At 38.5% G+C, this 20,644-nt stretch overlaps 11 protein-coding genes and 1 non-coding gene across 12 annotated transcripts; 6 read left to right on the forward strand and 6 right to left on the reverse strand. All coding sequences in view use genetic code 12, as the record gives it.

Annotated features, from left to right (window-relative positions):
* Window positions 1–123: 123 nt before the first annotated feature.
* CPAR2_404470 (mitochondrial 54S ribosomal protein bL33m) lies at window positions 124–336 on the reverse strand (the record flags this gene model as incomplete). Its single annotated transcript, XM_036811361.1, has 1 exon — window positions 124–336. One exon carries the CDS (start codon window positions 334–336, stop codon window positions 124–126), a length of 213 nt encoding a protein of 70 aa, XP_036667805.1.
* Window positions 337–631: 295 nt separating this feature from the next.
* ERV25 (Erv25p) lies at window positions 632–1,285 on the forward strand (the record flags this gene model as incomplete). Its single annotated transcript, XM_036811362.1, has 1 exon — window positions 632–1,285. The coding sequence occupies one exon, from the start codon at window positions 632–634 to the stop codon at window positions 1,283–1,285; it is 654 nt and encodes a 217-aa protein (XP_036667806.1).
* Window positions 1,286–1,355: 70 nt separating this feature from the next.
* Window positions 1,356–3,326, reverse strand: CPAR2_404490 (uncharacterized protein; the record flags this gene model as incomplete). Its single annotated transcript, XM_036811363.1, has 1 exon — window positions 1,356–3,326. The coding sequence occupies one exon, from the start codon at window positions 3,324–3,326 to the stop codon at window positions 1,356–1,358; it is 1,971 nt and encodes a 656-aa protein (XP_036667807.1).
* Window positions 3,327–3,549: 223 nt separating this feature from the next.
* CPAR2_404500 (uncharacterized protein) lies at window positions 3,550–4,218 on the forward strand (the record flags this gene model as incomplete). The annotated part of the gene is made up of 1 exon (XM_036811364.1): window positions 3,550–4,218. The coding sequence occupies one exon, from the start codon at window positions 3,550–3,552 to the stop codon at window positions 4,216–4,218; it is 669 nt and encodes a 222-aa protein (XP_036667808.1).
* A 174-nt stretch (window positions 4,219–4,392) lies between these two features.
* On the reverse strand, window positions 4,393–5,868 carry CPAR2_404510 (uncharacterized protein; the record flags this gene model as incomplete). The annotated part of the gene is made up of 1 exon (XM_036811365.1): window positions 4,393–5,868. One exon carries the CDS (start codon window positions 5,866–5,868, stop codon window positions 4,393–4,395), a length of 1,476 nt encoding a protein of 491 aa, XP_036667809.1.
* A 266-nt stretch (window positions 5,869–6,134) lies between these two features.
* CPAR2_404520 (uncharacterized protein) lies at window positions 6,135–6,599 on the reverse strand (the record flags this gene model as incomplete). The annotated part of the gene is made up of 1 exon (XM_036811366.1): window positions 6,135–6,599. The coding sequence occupies one exon, from the start codon at window positions 6,597–6,599 to the stop codon at window positions 6,135–6,137; it is 465 nt and encodes a 154-aa protein (XP_036667810.1).
* A 280-nt stretch (window positions 6,600–6,879) lies between these two features.
* On the forward strand, window positions 6,880–7,638 carry PRE9 (proteasome core particle subunit alpha 3; the record flags this gene model as incomplete). Its single annotated transcript, XM_036811367.1, has 1 exon — window positions 6,880–7,638. One exon carries the CDS (start codon window positions 6,880–6,882, stop codon window positions 7,636–7,638), a length of 759 nt encoding a protein of 252 aa, XP_036667811.1.
* Window positions 7,639–7,887: 249 nt separating this feature from the next.
* Window positions 7,888–7,961, forward strand: CPAR2_t_cp_Lys(UUU)_69. Its single transcript has one exon. It is a non-coding gene; the product is annotated as a tRNA-Lys (tRNA).
* Window positions 7,962–8,387: 426 nt separating this feature from the next.
* ARG11 (Arg11p) lies at window positions 8,388–9,299 on the forward strand (the record flags this gene model as incomplete). Its single annotated transcript, XM_036811369.1, has 1 exon — window positions 8,388–9,299. The coding sequence occupies one exon, from the start codon at window positions 8,388–8,390 to the stop codon at window positions 9,297–9,299; it is 912 nt and encodes a 303-aa protein (XP_036667812.1).
* Window positions 9,300–9,374: 75 nt separating this feature from the next.
* CPAR2_404550 (uncharacterized protein) lies at window positions 9,375–10,457 on the reverse strand (the record flags this gene model as incomplete). Its single annotated transcript, XM_036811370.1, has 1 exon — window positions 9,375–10,457. The coding sequence occupies one exon, from the start codon at window positions 10,455–10,457 to the stop codon at window positions 9,375–9,377; it is 1,083 nt and encodes a 360-aa protein (XP_036667813.1).
* A 359-nt stretch (window positions 10,458–10,816) lies between these two features.
* Window positions 10,817–14,104, reverse strand: ZCF31 (Zcf31p; the record flags this gene model as incomplete). Its single annotated transcript, XM_036811371.1, has 1 exon — window positions 10,817–14,104. One exon carries the CDS (start codon window positions 14,102–14,104, stop codon window positions 10,817–10,819), a length of 3,288 nt encoding a protein of 1,095 aa, XP_036667814.1.
* A 2,884-nt stretch (window positions 14,105–16,988) lies between these two features.
* On the forward strand, window positions 16,989–19,805 carry FGR29 (Fgr29p; the record flags this gene model as incomplete). Its single annotated transcript, XM_036811372.1, has 1 exon — window positions 16,989–19,805. One exon carries the CDS (start codon window positions 16,989–16,991, stop codon window positions 19,803–19,805), a length of 2,817 nt encoding a protein of 938 aa, XP_036667815.1.
* Window positions 19,806–20,644: the final 839 nt, after the last annotated feature.

Raw genomic sequence — 20,644 nt, forward strand, 5'->3', positions numbered from 1 at the left:
GATATAGATGTAGATAAATGGACAGTAAACTGTTATAAAAAAAATTTGTTCCTTTATTGTATACTATGTACAAGTCGTGATTAATCATTACATGCTTTTCTGCACCGGCTGTGTCGTGAGCCCTTAGCGATGCCTTCTAGCATAATCCTTTGGCGGTAATTCAGCAATCTTTCTCTTTCTATCTTCTTTGAATAAACAATGTCTTTGGGCTCTTGGATCATATAAAATCAAGTTCAACTTTCTTGCACTTCTGGGTATCCTGAACCATTTTTCATACCCAGTCAACGCAGTTGACACCATCTTGATCATGGTAGTGTTTGCTTTTGCTTTGGCCATGTTTTAGGATGACCTTTAGGCAATTGTTTCAATGTTGTCTGTCTACTTATTCCATTCAATCGTATGAAATTTTTTTTTTTCCAACTTCACAAGTACCAATATGTAGACTTCCCGAATAGGAACTTGTATGAAGACTGGTTGTGTCGATGTGTACACGTCTCTTGCTGAAAGGAAAAAAAAAAAAATTGGTGGTTTGAACACGCACAAGGCAAAATCAAATTGGAAATTTTCATGAGGTTCTTTTCAACCATAATACCCAATCACCAAAGAGGAATACATCCCTGACATCATACAAATGCGGTCCTTTTTTAACATTGCATTACTATTCTCTTTCATAGCATGCGTAATTGACGCTTTGCATATTGAGGTTCCTGCATTACCACGTCCTGAACCAGTTTGTATTCGTGATTTCGTCCAGGAAAATCAATTGGTTGTCGTTAATATTAATACCGACGGGTATAAAGGAGATGGCCAAAGATTGGATATAACCATAATCGATTCAGTGGGAAATCTGTATGCTACTAGAAAAGACATTGCCGGAAAAGTCAAGGTTGCTTTCACTTCTCAACACAATGCTGCCATTGATCTTTGCTTTTACAACTATCAGGAACAACAATGGAAAAAACATGGTTCAAGAGAAGCTTCGGTGAGGTTGATTGAATTGGAAGTTGAAAGTGGAGCTGCTGCAAGAGATTGGAATGCATTACAAGCTAGTGAAAAGTTGAAACCTGTGGAAGTTGAATTGAAAAAGATTGAGAGTTTGACCGGTGAAATCGTTCAAGAGTTGCAATACTTGAAAAGAAGAGAAGAAAGGATGAGGGATACAAATGAATCTACAAACTCAAGAGTCAAATGGTTTTCAATCATTGTTATTTTCTCTTTGGTTGGATTTGGCGGTTGGCAAATTCAATACTTGAGGCACTATTTCAAGGTGAAACACATTATCTAGGCTTGTGTATACTACTGCAGTAGAGGAAAAAAAAAAATGGAGTTGACAACAACTAGACGACTTATCAGTATTATGTATAGTTGGATAATATCGATGTGAAAGGCTCCCAAGTCATTCTGTTTTCCTTGACAAATGTAACAGAGTTGTCACTCAATTCAAACTTGAAGTTGGATGTTTCCTTCGATTCTGAGACGGAATGGAGATAGTCCACGAAAGCTGTTGCCCTTAAACGGTCTGCATGTTCAAGCTTGTCGTAAAACATTGTGTCTTTGTAGATGCTGTTTCCAACGTCTTGCAAATCTGCCAATGTCAGCGTCAATATCCATTCGAGTACAAAACTCAATTTCATCCAAGATTGATAAAACTCCTCAAAACTATTACACGATTCATCCTCTGTAAGTTGAGCGTAAATTGATGGATCGTCAATCCAAGATACTACCAGATCCAAGTTGTGCAGCTCAAACTTGATGCTCTCGGGTGACGATGTCAAAGTTTTCAACAATTCGGTACTTAATCCCATCAAAAATAACTGTTTGTACTTGAATGGAATCACGGATACCGTATACAGTGAGTAATAAAACTCCACAATGTATTGATAATCGACTCGTTTGAATTTCTCACAAACAAATTTAATTAATTCCAATGCATTCAATTGCGCCAATGAGTTGCGTCCAAATGACTTGCCTGAAAACACTCTCTTGTCAAAGACTAAGCTCCAATAGTAAACAATTGCACAGATCTTAAATCTCAAGCACATTGAATCCATATTATCCGTGTCACAGTGAACCTTCTCCTCTTTAGGCACATCTCTTGAATTTTTCTTCAACTCTCGCCTCACTAGTATACTCTCGTGTTGATAGCATGCTCTTGGACATGGAGGTAACCTAGCTAGTCCATTGAATACAAACTCGACTACTCTATCATACCATTGGCTTTGTAAATATCCCAAGGATTTTAGTAGTCTCAGCAATAAGATGTTGGAGTTATCTTCTACCTGTAGACTAGCAAATTTATTCTTGTCGCTCGGGGTCTTAAAAAGAGTCGCATAAGGATCTTTTTCCTTGAATATATCTTGCAAAGTGTTGACCAAATTGTACTCAATTATATCGAAAATGAATAGTAATGTACTTGATTGTGCTTTATAAATGGTGTGACAATTAGATTCCTTCTTGTAGTAGTACTTGGTAGATAAACCTGCGCAATAAAAAGTCCAGTTAACCAAATCCCAAACCCCAAATCTACCATTCGTCAAGCGAAATTGATCCTTGAGCAAAGGCTCGTCAAATACTCGCAACCCGGCCCAGGGTTCAGTGAGTTTGTCATTAGTTTGGCTTGAGTTTTTGCATGAATCAGTATAGGAATTGCTTCCAAAACTGTCCACTTGCAGCGGATTGTATTCAGGATCCTTACTCTCATTCCCCTCTCCGTCCTCCTCTTCCTCCTCCTCCTCCTCGGAATCGGTAATGACAACCATGTCGCTACTCTCTTCAACAATGCTTTCATCGTGTCGCCTTCTCTTGACACTTCTTTTTCCTCTCTTGGTTGGTGTTAGCGGTTGCTCAACCGCTTTGAAAACTGTTCTAACACTTGATGATCGTTGCCGACTTGACTCCTTTGTCACCAAATGGTTGATCGTTGGTTGTAGTACATTGTAAGCGTCCTCATTCCCTGCGTATACTAGATGTTTGTATTTTTTTAATATGTGGATGCACCTATCACTCAAAGTCGAATTATGTAATAGTTGTTCACTTTGTCTCGACGCCAACTTTTGTTCTTGAGTTTCCACTAAGCCATGCTTTGGTTTTGACAGATCCGCAGACCAATTGCAACTTGCACTTCTCGAAGATATGGTCAACAACAAGTGAAAAATATCTTCAGATGGAATCAATATTGGGTCCAGAGGTAACTCAAGAAATGAGATCAAATCATCAATCACGTCATATGTATTCAAATTGACCGAATTTTCTTTCAACTCTGGAATCACACTGTCCAAAAAATTGCATTGGTTCTCTCGATAAACCTCCGGCAGAAATAACGACATCACAGAAAGATCAAAATTCACCCCCCTCTTGGAGCAATGCCTTCTCTTCGTATTTATCAATCAAAAAGGGGAAAAAGCATTTTTTGTAACCTCACGCACTACTAACGATAATACATGCGATAAAATTTCAACGCAACATCAAATCTTCATCCAATTCAATTGCAACAGAAAAAAAATGGCCACCTCTTTACACTTTACTTTTCTTTACTCTTACTTAAGAATTATGTTCGTTAAAGCTGAAACTCAACTCCCTCACGGTGGTTCGTTTTCTTTCGTCGAAGAGGTTGATGAGATGCAAAATTGCGGGATTGCTCCAAAGTACTGTAGTTTAAATGTCGTGAGTAACGACCTCCTCTGTGGCAAGTTCACTCGTAAAGTTTCTCATCTGGCTGAATCAAGCAATACAGATTCCTTTGCATTTGAAGATGCGGCTTTGGAAAAAGACCTTTCATGTGAACTTGCTCATACAGTACCTTATGTCGTATTTTCTATGCCACGCATAGAGGAAGTATTCTTTAGGTTCTACAATCACTTGTTGCAGCAGCAGCTTCACAAGAAGGTTAAAGACCCGGTCTTTCAAACGTATGACTCTGAACTGTTTCCTCTATTAAAGTCAAGAACTGTTGGAGGATTCTTTGTTTGGCTTAGAGAAATGGTAGTCTACAAGCACTACAATTATATCCCTGATGCCCTCGTTAGAGGGGTGATGATTAGAAATGCTGGTTTGATCGATGATGAAGACTTGAATATGTGGGTTGAGGTGGTGACAAGGGTGCCATTCGGTTTTGTTTGGTATCCTATTGAATACCGTTACTTATTTCAGTTGGAAAAGAAATTACACACGAGGGAAGATATCACAAGCAAGAAGAGAAAAGGATGCAATCTTGGCTGATATTCCAAAACGTTTTATAGCAAAAAAATCAGTTTAGTTCTATATGTGGTTCAATAAATGCAGTGCAATATTGTCAACAATGTAAATCCTAATTGAAACAATTCTTTATCCCTTGTCAATCAAGCTTGATCTCGTAGATTCGTTTTTTTCTCCCTAGCTAACCTTATGCCTCAATTATTCTTCAAGGCATGACAGAACCAAGTTGGCAATCAATACTGTCAAAGACTCGCCCTTTAATTCATTCTGTACTTCATCTATCTCGTCTTGCAATCTAGACACCTCTTCAGCTGTGCTTATACCACCATTATTTATAAATAGCTGCTTGTCAGCTAAGTAATTGACTCCAATCCTACCCAATCCGAGTGCTGACAAAACTCCCACCAACTGGTTTAGTATGTCATCGACTTCCAGGTCACTGGAAGTTGACAAGTCGTATCCCATCAACTTCAACAATTGCACTCTTGATATGGACTTGGATTTCGACACCAAAAGTAAAAACATTTTGAAATCGATAGTTGTCTTCATATGCTCAATGAAAAAATTTGAATTATTGGAGAACCTCGCTGTGGATACAGGAAGCGTGTATTCCAACGTGGCGATGAGCTCAGTTAAAAAAGAGCTATTAGTTAGAGCTTGCCTCACACTGGGCATGTCAAGTCTGCCCAACGGTTTCAATACTCGATCGAAAAATTTGTACTCAATTGAAGCTGGATCTCTATAATACGAATCAATCAATTGCTCATTTTCAATATTGATGGATGTAAGGGTATTGAAGGGCTTGGTGAATATCAACACAACGGCATACATAACGAGAAGGTTTCTTTTTATGAGTAATGTGTCAGCAAATAAGTACTTTGTTGGTTCTTTTTGCGAAACAAACAAGTCAAAAAACTCCTTTTGAAATTCAACAAACTCAAACTGCTTGAATAGTAAGCTAAGATGTAGAAATCTTACTATCCAGTAATATCTCAGTTCGTCATCATTCACTTCAAACAAAGCACTGTTTTTTTTCTGATAGGTAATAACAATGTTGTATATCTTGGTCAATGGCTTGAAAGAGGAGGTTGAATAAAGTAATTTGTCGCCATCCTTTACATACATCCCAGCAGCAATTGTGTAGTCATTGTCGTCCAAGGGAAACCAAATCAAGCTAAAAATGTTGATTATGAACTTCATAAACAAGTATTCGACATATCTATTTGCTTGAAATTGTTCCTTTGTTTTCGGCTGTGTTGAAAAGTCAACAACCGACGCGTATCTGTTCAAATAACTGAGTGCTTCTTGATACCTTGTTTGAATAGTCAACGATATCACTATAGTCCTCACTTTTTCGAAAAAATCAACCGCATTCTCTGCCTTCAAATTAGTCTGGTTTTCGTATGACTTCAACTGGGAAGCATAGTTTGCCAACCATGAATTTAGTCTGGTAACCCATTCATCGTTGTATTTAGAGACGTCAATATCCTGAGACATAAGGAACGATAGCATTTGAACGTATGATGGGTGTAAGGCTTGATACCGATCCATCAACTCTAGACACTCGATGGCCATTTCAACCAATTGAGTGGTGAAACCATTTGAATTTGAATTGACAAGTTTGTTGAATGTGTATGCAAGTTGGTTGATCCCTATATAGTCAATATCAAACATTCGAGTATCGCTTGGGAGAGGAGAAGAAGGTGGTGGTGGTGGTGGTAGTGGTGGTAGTGGTCGAGGAGCGGAGGTGGTTTATCGGTGGTGACTTTCAAATTTCCAAAAAAAAATTATGCGATTGAGACTAGACTTTGTGCAAGTATAACCTTTCCAAGGAAAGCTCTAGGGGCCAAAACTCAACCATTATTTGTGAATCATCTAAATAGAGCAACGTGATAACATATGTATTGGCTATATAGAGATAATCTACATTCATCTCCCCATTACAAAATGATTGAACTAATCAGATACGATGATGCAATATCATACAATATTTGCGCAATTGCCCATGTCAATGGAATCCAACAACTCATGGTCAAATTTCCAGCCTGGTAAATAGCAGCAAGGATAACACCAACAATTGCTCCTCCGATAAACCCTTTAAGTAACCCAGTGAAGACGTAAAAAACTAAGATGAATACACAAGTGAATACCTTGAAACTGTGAAGTGTTTTGTGTCTGTAACTGTTGAGTATACTATTTAAACATGATAATACACCAACGCAAAAGTAAAGACCGCCAGAAAGTAGCAATGACCAGAATACTGTGAATCTCCAGATATCCCACGAGTAGTATAGAAACGACTTCAAATATGATGGTCTTGTGGTCCCAATAGGCCAAAACACTGAGGGAAACTCTGGTGTGCTATACCCTATGGGTACATTTCTAGAGCTGACGAATATCGCCATGTAGACATTAGTCTGTAAGCTTGGTGTAGATTCAATGTAGGCGGAATGATTTCCTTTGAGTGAGATATTTGCTTTTCACGACGACGGTTTAGAATAATTTACTTTTTTTTTTTTATTTTTTCAGAGAATGTAAAATCGAAACAATCTCACTCTTACAGTCGCCACCAGAGAACAACACGAAAGCATTCTATATACATACCGTGATTCAACCAGCTTTGCATCAATTGATCTAGATCTGAATATCCTTTACTTAACAACACCAATTATAATAGTTTGAGAAATGTCGAGAAGATACGATTCAAGAACAACTATATTCTCACCTGAGGGAAGATTATACCAGGTTGAATATGCACAAGAAGCTATTTCAATGGCAGGCACTGCATTGGGGATAGTATCCAGTGAAGGTGTTGTGTTGGCATGTGAAAAGAAAGTAACATCGAAGCTTTTGGATGACGACGGAAGTGCTGAGAAATTGTACATAATAAATGATCAATTGATTTGTGCTGTTGCTGGTATGACCTCTGATGCCTCGATTTTGGTCAATAATGCCAGGGTTCAATCGCAACAATATTTGAAGACATACAATGAGGAGATTCCTTGTGAAATCTTGATCAAGAGAGTGGCAAATATCAAACAAGGTTACACACAACACGGTGGGTTGAGGCCTTTCGGTGTTAGTTTCCTATATGCTGGGTGGGATGATAGATATCAGTATCAGTTGTATACCTCTAACCCTTCAGGAAATTTCAGCGGTTGGAAAGCAACTAGTATCGGTGCCAACAACGCAGCTGCACAAACTTTATTGAAGAAGGATTATAAAGACGATTTGACTTTGAAAGAGGCATGTGAGTTGGCTATTAAGGTATTGTCAAAAACCATGGATGCATCGAACCTCAATAGCGAAAAGCTAGAATTTGCTACATTGAGTTTGGGCAAAGAAGGGAAAGTCTTGCGCAAAATCTGGAGTGACAAAGATATCGACGCCTTGATTCAAGCAAGTGGTGTTTTGAATGATAAACCAAATGACGATGATGATTAATTAAGTGTCTGAAGAAGAGATGTGCGAGTAGAAAATAGATTTCCTTTAATAAATGATCTATCAATGAAGGGGGTCATGTAAGGTGTGACTATGTAGCTTGTGATGCAAGGGTCCTTTGTAAAGCATTGAAGGTAATCACACGGGTTCTATTTACGTTGAAGGAAAGGTGTTTTGAAGATATTTCAGCATTCTTAACTATGAAAATCTGCGTGCGTGGATTCAATCAAGACATTTTTGTATTTAAAAATTGCCTGGCTAGCTCAATCGGCTAGAGCGTGAGACTTTTAATCTCAAGGTTGCGGGTTCGAGTCCCGCGTCGGGCTTTTTTTTGCTAATTTTTAAAGTTCTCTTCAACTAACCCTCGTTATGGTTTACATGCTCGCTATATAATGTATTGCAAATCATGTGTGCTCTCATTAACGTGTGCACTTTTTTCTGAAGTGGCGAGATATAACCTGAAGAAGGATACTGAGTATCTGACAACTTTGACAATTCATTTTCTAGACCTCATCACGGTAAAAAGTATTGTGGTTCATTTTCAGCCTCAACAGTTTCATTCTCGAAACATAAGAGCATATTTTGGTCAATCGGTGAAGATGGTCGCAGCTTTGCAACCAACAAGAATAATCTCCAGAAGAACATTTTGGTGAGCAATGCTGCAAAAAAAGATGAAAACGTTTTTTGTTGATCACAAAAAAGGAAAAATTTTTCATAATAGATAAGAGTAAGGCCAGACCCTTCTCAACTAAATGGAGGAAATTGAGATACGACACAATGATGACGTAGAAACGCTGATTCATCCATTAAAAGAGATCTCGTTTGGTGCCGCCTCAGGTATGGTTGGTAAGCTTGTCGAGTTCCCCTTTGACACCATAAAAGTTCGATTACAAGCCAATAACTCACATGCTACGTCGACATTGAATATGATAACGAAAACTTTCCATAATGAAGGGGTCATGGGATTTTACAAAGGGTTGAAAGCACCATTATTTGGTGCTTGTTTGGAGAATGCAGTTTTATTTAGCAGTTACAACTTTGCAACAAGTGTGCTACAGCATTATGACCCTGGTTTGTCAATGTGGTCCAAATGCGCCAGTGGAGGATTTGCTGGTTTTATGGCTAGCTTTATTTTAACTCCTGTGGAATTGGTAAAGTGTCAATTGCAAGTAGCCAACATGTCGGCTAAACTGGTTACTCATACATACACTTCAGTGATTGGAGACACTTTGAATCATAAGGGAGTTGTCGGATTGTGGAATGGATTGGGATCAACCATGGTTCGTGAAGTTGTTGGTACCCTGATTTGGTTTGGCACGTATGAGTACATTAATGCGTATTTCGAGACCGCCAAGCATCCATTCATCAAGAATAAGGATCTACAATTGTTGTTTAGTGGAGCTATGGCTGGTGTGTTGTTTAACTTTTCCATGTTCCCAGTTGATACTGTCAAGTCCAATATACAAACGCATGATATACTTTCTGGCACCAGTGGCAAGCATCATCATATGGCAACGGATTTTTGGAAAGAGATGAGAAAGTTGTGTTCAAAACCGGGGGGAGTCATGAATCTTTATAATGGATTGGGTATAACCATGATTCGATGCATTCCAGCCAATGCATTGATTTTCTATACTTACGAACTACTCAAACGAAATTTTTAAGTACGAAAAAATCAAACAAAAACTGTATTATAGATTAGATAGATAACAATGAAATTACATTAAGCTGTATTATCTCTATGTTATGGGGAATAGTTTGTCAGCTCTTTTCAAATCGTCCACATTTAATAAATCTGTTCCTGCTTGATACAAATCCCACAAGTGCAGATCAACCAAGTTCCAGGGCCAAGTAATGTCACCCCATATTCTTGTTTTCAAGTTGTACTCATGTGCTTTATCGAAATATTCCTTGAGATTCTTTTTCTGGTCATCGGTGAATTCGTTCCTAATTGTGGAGTTGTAATCATCACCCACTAAGCCCTTGATGGATCCACTTGCAACTCTTGACAATTTCGACCATTTCTGTAACTCGTCGTCATTTCCTGATGAGTTGAAGTAACTCAATGGAGCATCCAAGAATGTATATCTCACTTCTTCTTCACTCACTTTTTCAATTGGTAAATTCCCCGTTATTGTTAAAATCAAAGGTCCTTCATGGAGAGAATCATCACTTGTATTGTAGAAAGTTAACAAACCATCATCAATAAAAGGTTGCAACAACGGTTTCAAAGCTTCATAAGTTCCATTAGGCTCAGTCTTGAAATCAAACCAAAGGTAGACTGGCTGTTCCGGGTCATTGTAAAATATACCATGTTTTGCTTCATCACCAATAAACGGACTACCTTCACCGCCATCAACAAAATCAAAGCTGGGATTGGCGTATTTGAAAAACTGATACAATGGATTCAAGTACAAGTTGAACAAGGTATTTATTGGATGTAAAAAGACTTGATTGTGGCCCACATAAACTTCACTGCTGTTAAAATACAACGTTTCATTGGGCGTTGTTGTAACATCTGTGGATTCAGTGGTTGTGCGTTGTAGCTTGTAAGTTTGTGGGAAATGCCAAATATCACTTTCAATGGATATCGCACCCACATTTAATGCATCAAACAAGGGATGCTTTCTCCAATAATCGTTATGTGAATGCAAAGGTTTTGGATACACATCTCTAGTTAATCCTTCAATGGTGTAGTTGAATGGTAAGATGGGAGTGGATGTCGAGTTTCCGCTGTATTGCAAGATGGAATCAGTAGTGGACTCATTATTGTAAGACGCAATATCTCTACTTTGTAATGCTGGTTTGTATACGTTGATCATTGCTTTCGGTGGAGTCTGTGGAGTGAATAAATATGATAAAAATGGGCAACTGTCTAAACTTATATTAGCACTTGAAAAATCATGCACTTCAGGATATTTCGGGTTTATTAATACTGGTGCATGTGGGTAAGGGTATTCTTTTTTTTTTCTTCTTCTTTTCTTTTCGGCGAAAACGTGGGGGGGGTTGTTTTGTCGGCAAAATGAGCGCGTGGGCCCTTTCTATTGTCACAAATGACAATATGCACGATGACGTATGTGGGAATGTCAGAATTACGTTATTACAAAAATACAACGGGCTTTGAGACGGTGTTCATAGAAATACATTGACGATAAAGCGTGTGGCTTAGTGTAATGTCTATTTAGCTACTCAAAATACTTTCCAAATGTTGAGTCACCTTATTCATCTTTTGAATTGTGCTTTGCATAAGTTCAACATTGCTGTAGGACAATTTAAACTTGATAAACTCGCATAACGACGACACATGCTTCAAAGCTACTGAAGTGTTGAACAGTTCAACAACATTGTCAATTTCATCAATTGTATCAGCTTTTGTATCAGGAAATTCTCTCACTTCACCTGTTTGCAAAAACTCAACACTAATACATTTCAGGTCAGCCTTGATGCTCAATTTTACGTATTTTGTCAATACTGCTAAACTGCACATGATTGATAAAAGCCCTGCTGAGAATGATAGTGCATATTGTGGTAACTTATTCCACGACTGCTTGACTGTCGAATGCAATTCAGGGGAGTCGTACCATTCAGTTGATTTGTTGATGGCATTAGAGACTGGATTGGGCTTGTTGATTGATTGGTCATCGTTAATCAATGCCGGTCCAAGTACGATTGCGTAATCTGGGTATTCTTGCAGTGGTGCGAATTCAAGCAACGAAATAAACCCATTCATTGATTTGACGATTTCAATTAAGCTGCGCCATTGATTTGAGGTGAACTGGCTCAATTTGCTAGTGACATCACCACAATCTCGAATCTCATCGCATATGATCGGTGTGAATGAAATTTGATTAGAATTGGCTTCTTCTGTACTGTGGCTAAATTTATGCTTGTACATTCTAAACTTCATCACATCAGAAATAAAGTAGCTGTATTGTAAAACCTCGGAAACGCGAAGAATCATATTTGCAAACCAGTAACTAGTATTCACCACAATCAATTTCTTGTCCTCCTTGATTGAAACGTATTGATTCTTAATTTTGTTTGAGAATTCAACATTGAACTCATCAGCAGTAATCAAGTTGTCAAATGTCAATTCATCATTGGACAATTTAGTCAACAATCTCTCAAATATCTTACTAGCCAAAATCAAACTCGATGCATCGGATGGGAAATGAACCTTGTCATGCAATTGTTTCCAACTTGTCCTATTATTGTTGGCCAAATTTAACGTCATGTAGTCGTAATCATTCAAAGGTAGCAAAATGTTATTTGAATAGTGATCTCTTTCATAATCAAACTTGAAATCATCAACAATCATTGATAACTTGTAGTAGGGGCGGCCTTGATTAAACCTCAAGAGGATGATATGATGAATGTAGAAACTCCAAATCAACCGTAAAACAAGCTCACGTTCATAAACTTGTCTCAGTGTGCCAAACATTGAATTATTCTTTTGATTCAGTGTTCCTCTATTCGCCTCTGATTGATCAAATCTCCTTTGACTATAAATCTCCACATAGTTGTTCTCATGAATTGTTTCCAAAATCTTGGCATTGAATTGATTGATTAACCTCATATCGTACCTAACAGAAGTACACTTTGGGATCAACTTGTAACAAATCATGATCCCAATGCCATTCAAGTTGTCCCAATATTTATAAATATTTCCAATCCAGTAGTTTTCATCATTGCTGATTGCTAGGTGTGGATCTAATCTTGTTGCAGTTATGCATACTGTAGCAATTATTGCATGTAGCACCGAGCTGTCGGTGTTCAAAGACAAGTTCCTGAGCAAAATGTGTTTTCCAGGAAACAATTGGTGATTGGGTTGGTTGTAAATGTAGTAAGCCGACAATATCTTATCAAGAGTTTGCCAATTGGGGAGATCGTATTGGGCTAAATGGTCATCAGAAAACGGCTGTGTTGACTTTTTGGTCACAACTTGAGGTGGATTGGCAACAAATGTTTCGGGATGCAGGGATGCTAGAGGTACCTTATATCCATCAACCAGGGGGGCATCTCTATCATTTCTTAGGGGCAACTTTGACGCCATTGACAGGCTGGTCCCCCTATAGTCACTTTCCGACGACAGCGTTGTGCGCGAGCTTGAAACACTACTGCGTTTCCTAGATTTAGCACGAGAGCTTTCACTGTAGGAGTCCCTTTCATTTTTGCGACGTTCGCGTCGTTTTGGTGAATATTGGCCCTCGAGTGTTTCATCGTCTTCATCATCCTCCTCGTAACGATGATCATAAAACCGATGACGGTGACGATGAGGGTGGTGTTTGTGCATTCCATAATGGTGACGAAAATGTGGGGGAGGAGGCGGTGGTGGCGGAGGGAAATGTGGATGGAAGTGAGAAAAGTGTCCTGGAGGAGGTGGCGGCGGTGGAGGAAACGGCGGAGGGAAAGGTGGGGGTGGACCGTGATGAAACCCAAATGGAGGAGGTGGAGGTGGTGGCGGAAGCGAGTAATAATCATCCATATGGTGATGATGACGATGTGGCGGTGATGGTGGTGGTCCTCGGCGATGAGGTGGTCCTCTTCCAAATCCATGAGGTGATGGTGGACCACGTCCATCGCGGGGTCCCTTTGGTGGGACACTCGATAATCTAAATGAAGATTCGGTCTCTGTTTCATCGGGACGATCAATATCCTCGTACCTTCTTCCACCGCCTGGTCTTGATGCAAATGGGAACCGGGGGAAATCATAGGAGTTTGACCTCGTAGTGTCGCTTCGCACCATGTCATCGAATTCAGGGTACGGTGCTTTACTGAATGCACGACCATGTTCACTTCTAATGTTTTGACTTTCACTCGTGGATGACATCGGTGGCGGCAATCTATCCAAAGGAGTTGGAAAATTAGATTGGATTGGCGGAGGAATAGGTACATTTGGTTTATCCTTGCCACTTAAAATAAATGAGCTAACACGAGCGGTGGAGCTTTGAACACTATCATCTTGATCTGTAGGGGCCCTGTCGGTTGCATTTTGATTGATGTCATTTGTAAATGTGCCAGTGTTGGAACTTTCTGTTCTTGTTTTTTTCAATTGTGCTGTGGAAGTTGTACTACCAGTCTGACTTACTGAATCATTGGCATCTCTTCTCTTTCTCCTTCCTCCACGATTACTTTGAACAAACACACACTCTAGTCCTAAGAATTTACAATTTGAACAAGTCCTCGTCTTTTCTGGAACTACTTTGTTGATCCCATCCGCCGATGAGATAGCACAAACAGGTTCACCATCACATTTGATCTTTTTTTCACGACATGATAAACATGCACGTCGAGCAACCCTTCGTGACGGTCGATGCTGATTAGTGTTGTTGGATGTTTCTGATCTTAAAGTAGACATTTGTGCGGATGGTGAGGCAGATGACATTCGGGAGTTGTGTTGTGGATTGAACGTTGTATGGTTTGGTCTTGCGATGGGATCACTAGTGTCTAGCTGTGCTGTATCGCTCATAAAATGCACTTAACTAGTATTGCACGTTGGTTGATTAGATGGATGCGTGAATAACGAGTATTGTTATTGTCCGGTATCAGCAGTTCTAAGGTGGCGCAGCTTCTCAAAAATGTGTATAAATGGGTTCAATTTGTATAGTTGATTATGCTGTTTTCTTTAACAACCCGGGAATAAATAAATGCCCGCGACGAGAATGCAAAGGTTTTAAATAAATTTTGTTTGTTGTGCAAATTTATTTTTTCTCCACCTACAAAACAAATTTCATTTCCCATGGCTTGCCGGTTTCAATTACCGAAAAAATGTATTGAGTGGCTTATTCAACAAAGCCATTGACAATTTCAACTTAGTGCGTTTTGCAAGAAAATTTCTTATTCCTCATGACCAATGAGCAAGAAAGCCACACAGTAAAAGCCTTGTTTCAACAATTTGGTGATATTTGTAGCTAGACACCACGTTGTGGTCATTTCATTTTGTTGTTCTCCCGGCATCTAAGAAAATGAGAATTGAAAAATTTTAATGCCGAGTACTACTATTGAGATCTGCCGAAGATATCTTTACTTGCTAAACCCAACAGGATACATGGCACATGCACATAAACAACTTTTGGTGTTTGTATATTGGAAGGGATTAACCGGAATCACCAAAACGCCTTAAAAGGGCAAACGGCGAACATTTTTTTTAGGGTTTTTTTCATAAATCTAAATATAGATTCAGCACGAGAAAATTTTTTCTTTATCCGTTTTGGGAAATTTGCGCGCGCGCAAAATTATATGCCACATTTGAGGATTAGACGAGTTTCAACAAAGCTACACACAGCACGCTACAGGATTTAATTTCTGACATCGGCGATCTGTCTACTAGTTGGGAGATTGGCAACGCACATACCAGGGGGTTACAAACCTTTTGCGTGCCTTTTGGACATTCACGCCAAAAATACACATACCTGTGCAAATTGTATAAATCTCAAACAGTCAAGGTATACATCGGCATTAAGATAAATGTATACATCCATAAGGACTCAACCAATCTCAGTGTGTAATATGTGAGTTCGTATTAGCTCTCCGGTATAAGAGGTTTTAGAGAGTCGTTAAGTGAATACATGTATTGAAACATGTGGTTTCTATCACACCAAACGCAATGGGCTCACATAGAGCTAAGAGTTGATTCCCATAAGCTGAGTGGTATGACTCCCACATGTGAACACAAAGAAAATGAACTTAGAAGGGGGGTTGGATGCAAGCAATTTGTTGTGTTTGAATAACTTTCACAATTACACGGAGAAAGTTAAAGCAAACCAAACCCCCAGGAGGGGAAAAAAATTGGTATAATGGTTATCAAGTCTACCCGAGTTGATATTCAATCTCTTTTTATCGCATGTCCCACATACAAATTTACGCAACAAGAATGCACTTGCTTTTACCGTTGTGCAAATGACGTTACCGGTATTATTGTTGTGAATAGAATGTGCTACTCCTGTTCACACTTTAGTTACTCAAATTTTCCAAGGGAGAGGAGACAAAGGGGGTTGAAACTGAACTATATATAGGCAACCAAATCCTCCGTTCAAAAATTACTTGTCTTTTGTGAGTTTTGTTTCTTTCCCTTCTGTGGTTCAGTATAAGTAATTGGAATACATACATTTTGAAACTGATTTTGAAACAGTCTGTGTATTTAGTATGTACAATTAAAGAAAACACACACATCGCATTGTTATGATAACCCTTTATTGAATGAGTTACACCATGTTGATGCTAACCTGAAGATTGTTGTGATCCAATATCTCGAAAACCTTCTTGATAACGCTTTCGAGAGTGCGTTCGTTTTCTTCAATTATCGACGATGAGCATTGACTTTTGTCTGTTGGTATCTTTCAAGATGAGATACACTTTGAAGGATATGGGTGGACATATAAGTATCGTATTCAAAACTGGATTGGTTGCAACGGGGTTGTCTCCAATACAACCTATCTAGAACGAATCATTTTTCATTGCCCTGATTACTTTAGTTTCTGCATTGATGATGGCAACTATTTTGGTTTTGTTCGATCTAGTAAATCGTGACAAGTTAATCATTGTGATTCTTGATTCAATTCCATATGCGAGATAGAATGGGCTTTGAATTGTATACGATGATTACCTTATGTAGTTTCTATTCCCGATTAATGTATTGAATATCTATATTTTGTGAATAAAACTCTCTTGAGAAGACGTTCAACCCAGTCTGCCCATTTGTAGCAGATTGATACGGACTGTCGAGCCGTCTCGGTGGAAAAGGAGATGTTGCTGTGATTCCCTAGAAGAGTATACAACAACAGTTGCCCTACTTTTTGCTGGAGAGTAAAGAGAAGAACTCAACGGTAGTTTAAAATGTGCATGGCTCGGTCTTTGTACTAATTAATTATATGCATTTAAAGCATTTGATAGTCGGAGATTGTCACTTTCGAATCCACCTGCTAAAAACTCACCCGTAATAGAGCTACTACAGCCAAGTGAGACAACGTTTAGAGACGAAACAACTGGCTCGTTGCTGCCAACATTCCCATTCCTTGTATATATGCCTTATTATCTGTTACGGTAGCGCTTTATTTACAAATTCGCCAAATCAAGAAATCAACACAAGACACTCAAGAATTGGCAACCAAAAGTTTTAGACACACACAAAGCTATACATGATGATGAACATTCTTCGCTAAAAGCTGATATATACACCCTTACAATGAAACGTTTTAGATAATGGAATGATTTTCTTTTGCGGAGCAAATAGTTTAAGAAAAAAAAAAATCCAAAGACAATTTTTACTTGAAGCTAAAGAGACAGCCAAAAGGAAGAGTGACAATTTGTTCAACCAATCAATCTGGATTACATACACAAGATAATGAGAAGAAATGTCGAGGAACCGGGAACTTAGTTATAACCATGTACCTCCTTTATCGGCATCCTCGTCATCATCACTACCAGGAGGAGGCGGAGGCGGAGGAGGAGGAGCAAACTCCACCACAAGAGAACTACTTCAGCAACGAAAAGCAACCAATTTCAAATCCTACTATTTTCAAATTCAAAACTTGATCAACTCCAATGTCCTGTTGAGTTTGAAATTCGAGCAATTGAAAACGCCCGAGATCTTATCTACTTTGATCAAACCAATTATTGTGGAGATTATATCAATTACAGACAAGAGTCAATCTCATCTTCCCCCCACACAATTTTCTGACCCAAAATCAAAGCTCAAAATATCAACATTTACCATCTACATTCTTCTTCTTCTTCGATACGAATACTTGATTCAACTGGAGAACAATTTGATTTGTTTTGATTTATTGTGTACAAAAGCCAATGTGTGTGAATTATTGGCAATACGAATGTTGCGGGAGTATCGATCATGGCAACGAATACAGATGTTGTTTATAAAGCCACCCGCGGGATTGGCCACTGCCACTAGTAACACGATGTCAACTATGGGGATGATGGATGTCAATACTTTGGAATTGGGTATTTTGTCAAAACTGAAACGGTTTTTATCGCAACCCATTGTGATTCACATTTTGAAACGGTTTTATAACGGCGATTTGGTCTATGGTGGGTCGTGCTCTTATTATCATAGTGGAGAGTTTCGTGATGATGAAAAAAGCGCATTGTTGGGAGCGAGAAGAAGTTCGAGAAAGCAACCACTGTCAAGGTATAACATATTCACTGGTGATGGCAACAAGAGTGTTACAGACTGCGGCGACTATGATCTCGATGGAGATGGTGACCTGAGTGCTGATGAAATGATTTTTGACGATTCAATCGACAAGTTTTCCATTGTTCGCATATTCAACCGAGCACAACTTGTGCCTAAATATCAACATGTTTTGATTAATTTGAAATTGATCAACTTTGCTATTGTCTATTTTATTATGATTTTACAACCAAATGAGCATCCAGTCTTTGTTGAATTGTATTTTTGGCTCCTTGCACTAAGTTTCAATTGCGAAGTGTTTACCAAATTGACTAAAATTGATCATCGATTTTTGAACTTGGTTATTTGGAATCAGATTGACTTGCTATTTATTTCCATTATTGATTTGTGCTTCTTTTTCAAATTCATTTGGCAATCTCCACGATATTATCATGATGTATTCAGTTTGATTGGGATAATTTTGTTCCCACGAATATTATCCGTATTTAACAATTACCGGTTTTTCAGTTTAATTTTGTTGTCATTCCACAAGATGATTTTCAATTTGATTGGTCTCGTGTTGTTTTTTTTCACATTGATTAGTGGGTTCTATTTCAGTTTCATCACTTTATCATATAATCAAACGAGACAGGATGTGTTGTTCAACATGTTGAAGATCTTTTTCGGATTCACACCATCAGTTTGGAATTATTGGGATGACTTTAATACATTGGGTAAAATTATGCAAATGAGTTATTTATTCTTGATTCAATTTATTGTTGGGACAATTTTAGCAATTTGTCTTAGTGGGGTATTCACCAAGACCAGGGAAAATATCGAACATGAATTTAACTATTTCAAACTGAACAACTTGATTTTGTATTTCAAAATGGGTCAATTAAATCAAGAGCTGGGGGTGGTTAATTGGTATTGTCAATTATTCAAGATGCCCTTAGTGGGGGTCGTCTTGGCGTACGAAGCAATTAAGCATGTATTTTCAAAAAGAAGAAAAAAAATGGCCAATGATGATGTTGATTTGAAGCATTTTGCGTTTATTAATAACGACCAAGATCAGTTTGGAGATCAAGTTAGTATTGGGTATGTCGATACATCACAAGAAGCAGTTGCCATTAAAGTTAACAAACGACAAGCAATGAAGAATCATCAATCAATCAGTACCTTGGGTGGACACTTTCGCACAGCATCAACCGATTCGTTCTTTATTGATCAGTTGTTGAATCGAAAGTATGGAGTTCCAGGAAACACCACATTGGATAACAAACTTGATCGATTACAAACTCAAACACAGACACAAGCTCAAACTCAAGCACAAGTGCCACTGGTGAATCGAGTATTTTCTCGTAAAGCACAACTGCAACGGCGGAATTCACCTCCAATGCAGCAGCAGCTACAGCTACAACAACAAGTACCCATAAAGGTCCAAAAGTCATTCAATGTTCCAAGACGAGGATCGGTTTTCCTGCAGCCACCACCACCACTACAAATGAAACAACAACTGCATTCTTACGCTCCACAACCGTTCTTTGGCTCATCACCACCACCAACAGCAACAGCAGCAACAACAACAACAACAACAACAACCATGCCCTTGCTGCAATCTATGTATACACAAGATATCCTTACACGAATATCTAATCTTGAATCATTACTTGCCAAACGTATGGTATCAACCAGTGTTGATGATTCTAAACTGGTGATGATGTATCGAATTAATGAGATTGATGATTATCCAGATGAAAATGGGAACAGACGTGGAGATGCGCCAGTACAGAGACGGGTACTTGCAAGTGGACGTGTACGCGCACGTGTTTACGATGATGATGATGATGATGATAATGATGACGAGTTGCTGATCAATTCAGAAAGTGATGACGGGGATGAAAAAAGAGGATGCGATTGTGATAATGATAACGACAATGAGGATGTTGATGACGAAGAAGTATCGAATCAAACTCTTCCATTAAAGTTTAATACATTGAGTGACACTGAAATTGATCAATATGATAGTGATGAGACATTTTAAAGATGAGGAGGCATATCAGGTACAGGTAGTGAGGGTGGATTTTAGTACTAATGCGGAGATATTGTGAGGTTATAGATAATGATACACAATACATTCAGAACAACAAATTACTGAACTATCGTAGTGTGTTGGAATGCATACAGACATCTTACCAGTATGGAGTTCGATTTTACAAGGATCGAATCTCGCATGATCAGGAGAAAAAGGTATTGAATCCGTACGTGTTGTGCCTGATTTGGCTAAACACATTAGATATCATAATCGGAGATAAGAAATCGATACCTCTCTTTCTCTCTCTTTCCCCCACTCATTTGATTGTTGACATGCTGCCCCTCAATGATGATGGAGAAATTGTTACACAAAATCACTTAATTCCGTCTCACTCTAAATTCGATTTAATTTTTTTTTTTCTCAATTCACGAAATTCGGCATTTGACTAAAACATGGATCTCGTCCAATCAGAATCGAGCAGTTTGTCAGAGTGGGGCATAACACACACACACACATACACACACACATACACACACCTCATAACATCATTACAGTAACTAGTAACGAGATGACTTGATTGTATATGTGTACCCATTCATAAAGATAAGAAATCTAGGAGTCACTGGCCAAATGACAACCATCGTTACTTATTGATCTGCTTAGTAAAAGCGTTTACTATAAAAAATAAAAATCTTTAGCCACTTTTGGAGAGTTTTAATACATTTATAAATAGCTGTAAATTGAAACGATACCCCAAACCCCAAAGCTACTAATTGCAATCATGTAGTTGCTTACCAACAAGAGCTTCATGCTCTCTCTTGTTGTAAAAAAAAATGAGTGTTTGGCAA

The sequence above is a fragment of the Candida parapsilosis genome, contig 006372 (assembly GCF_000182765.1).
Source record: "Candida parapsilosis strain CDC317 annotated contig 006372".
Taxonomy (NCBI): Eukaryota; Fungi; Ascomycota; class Pichiomycetes; order Serinales; family Debaryomycetaceae; genus Lodderomyces; species Lodderomyces parapsilosis.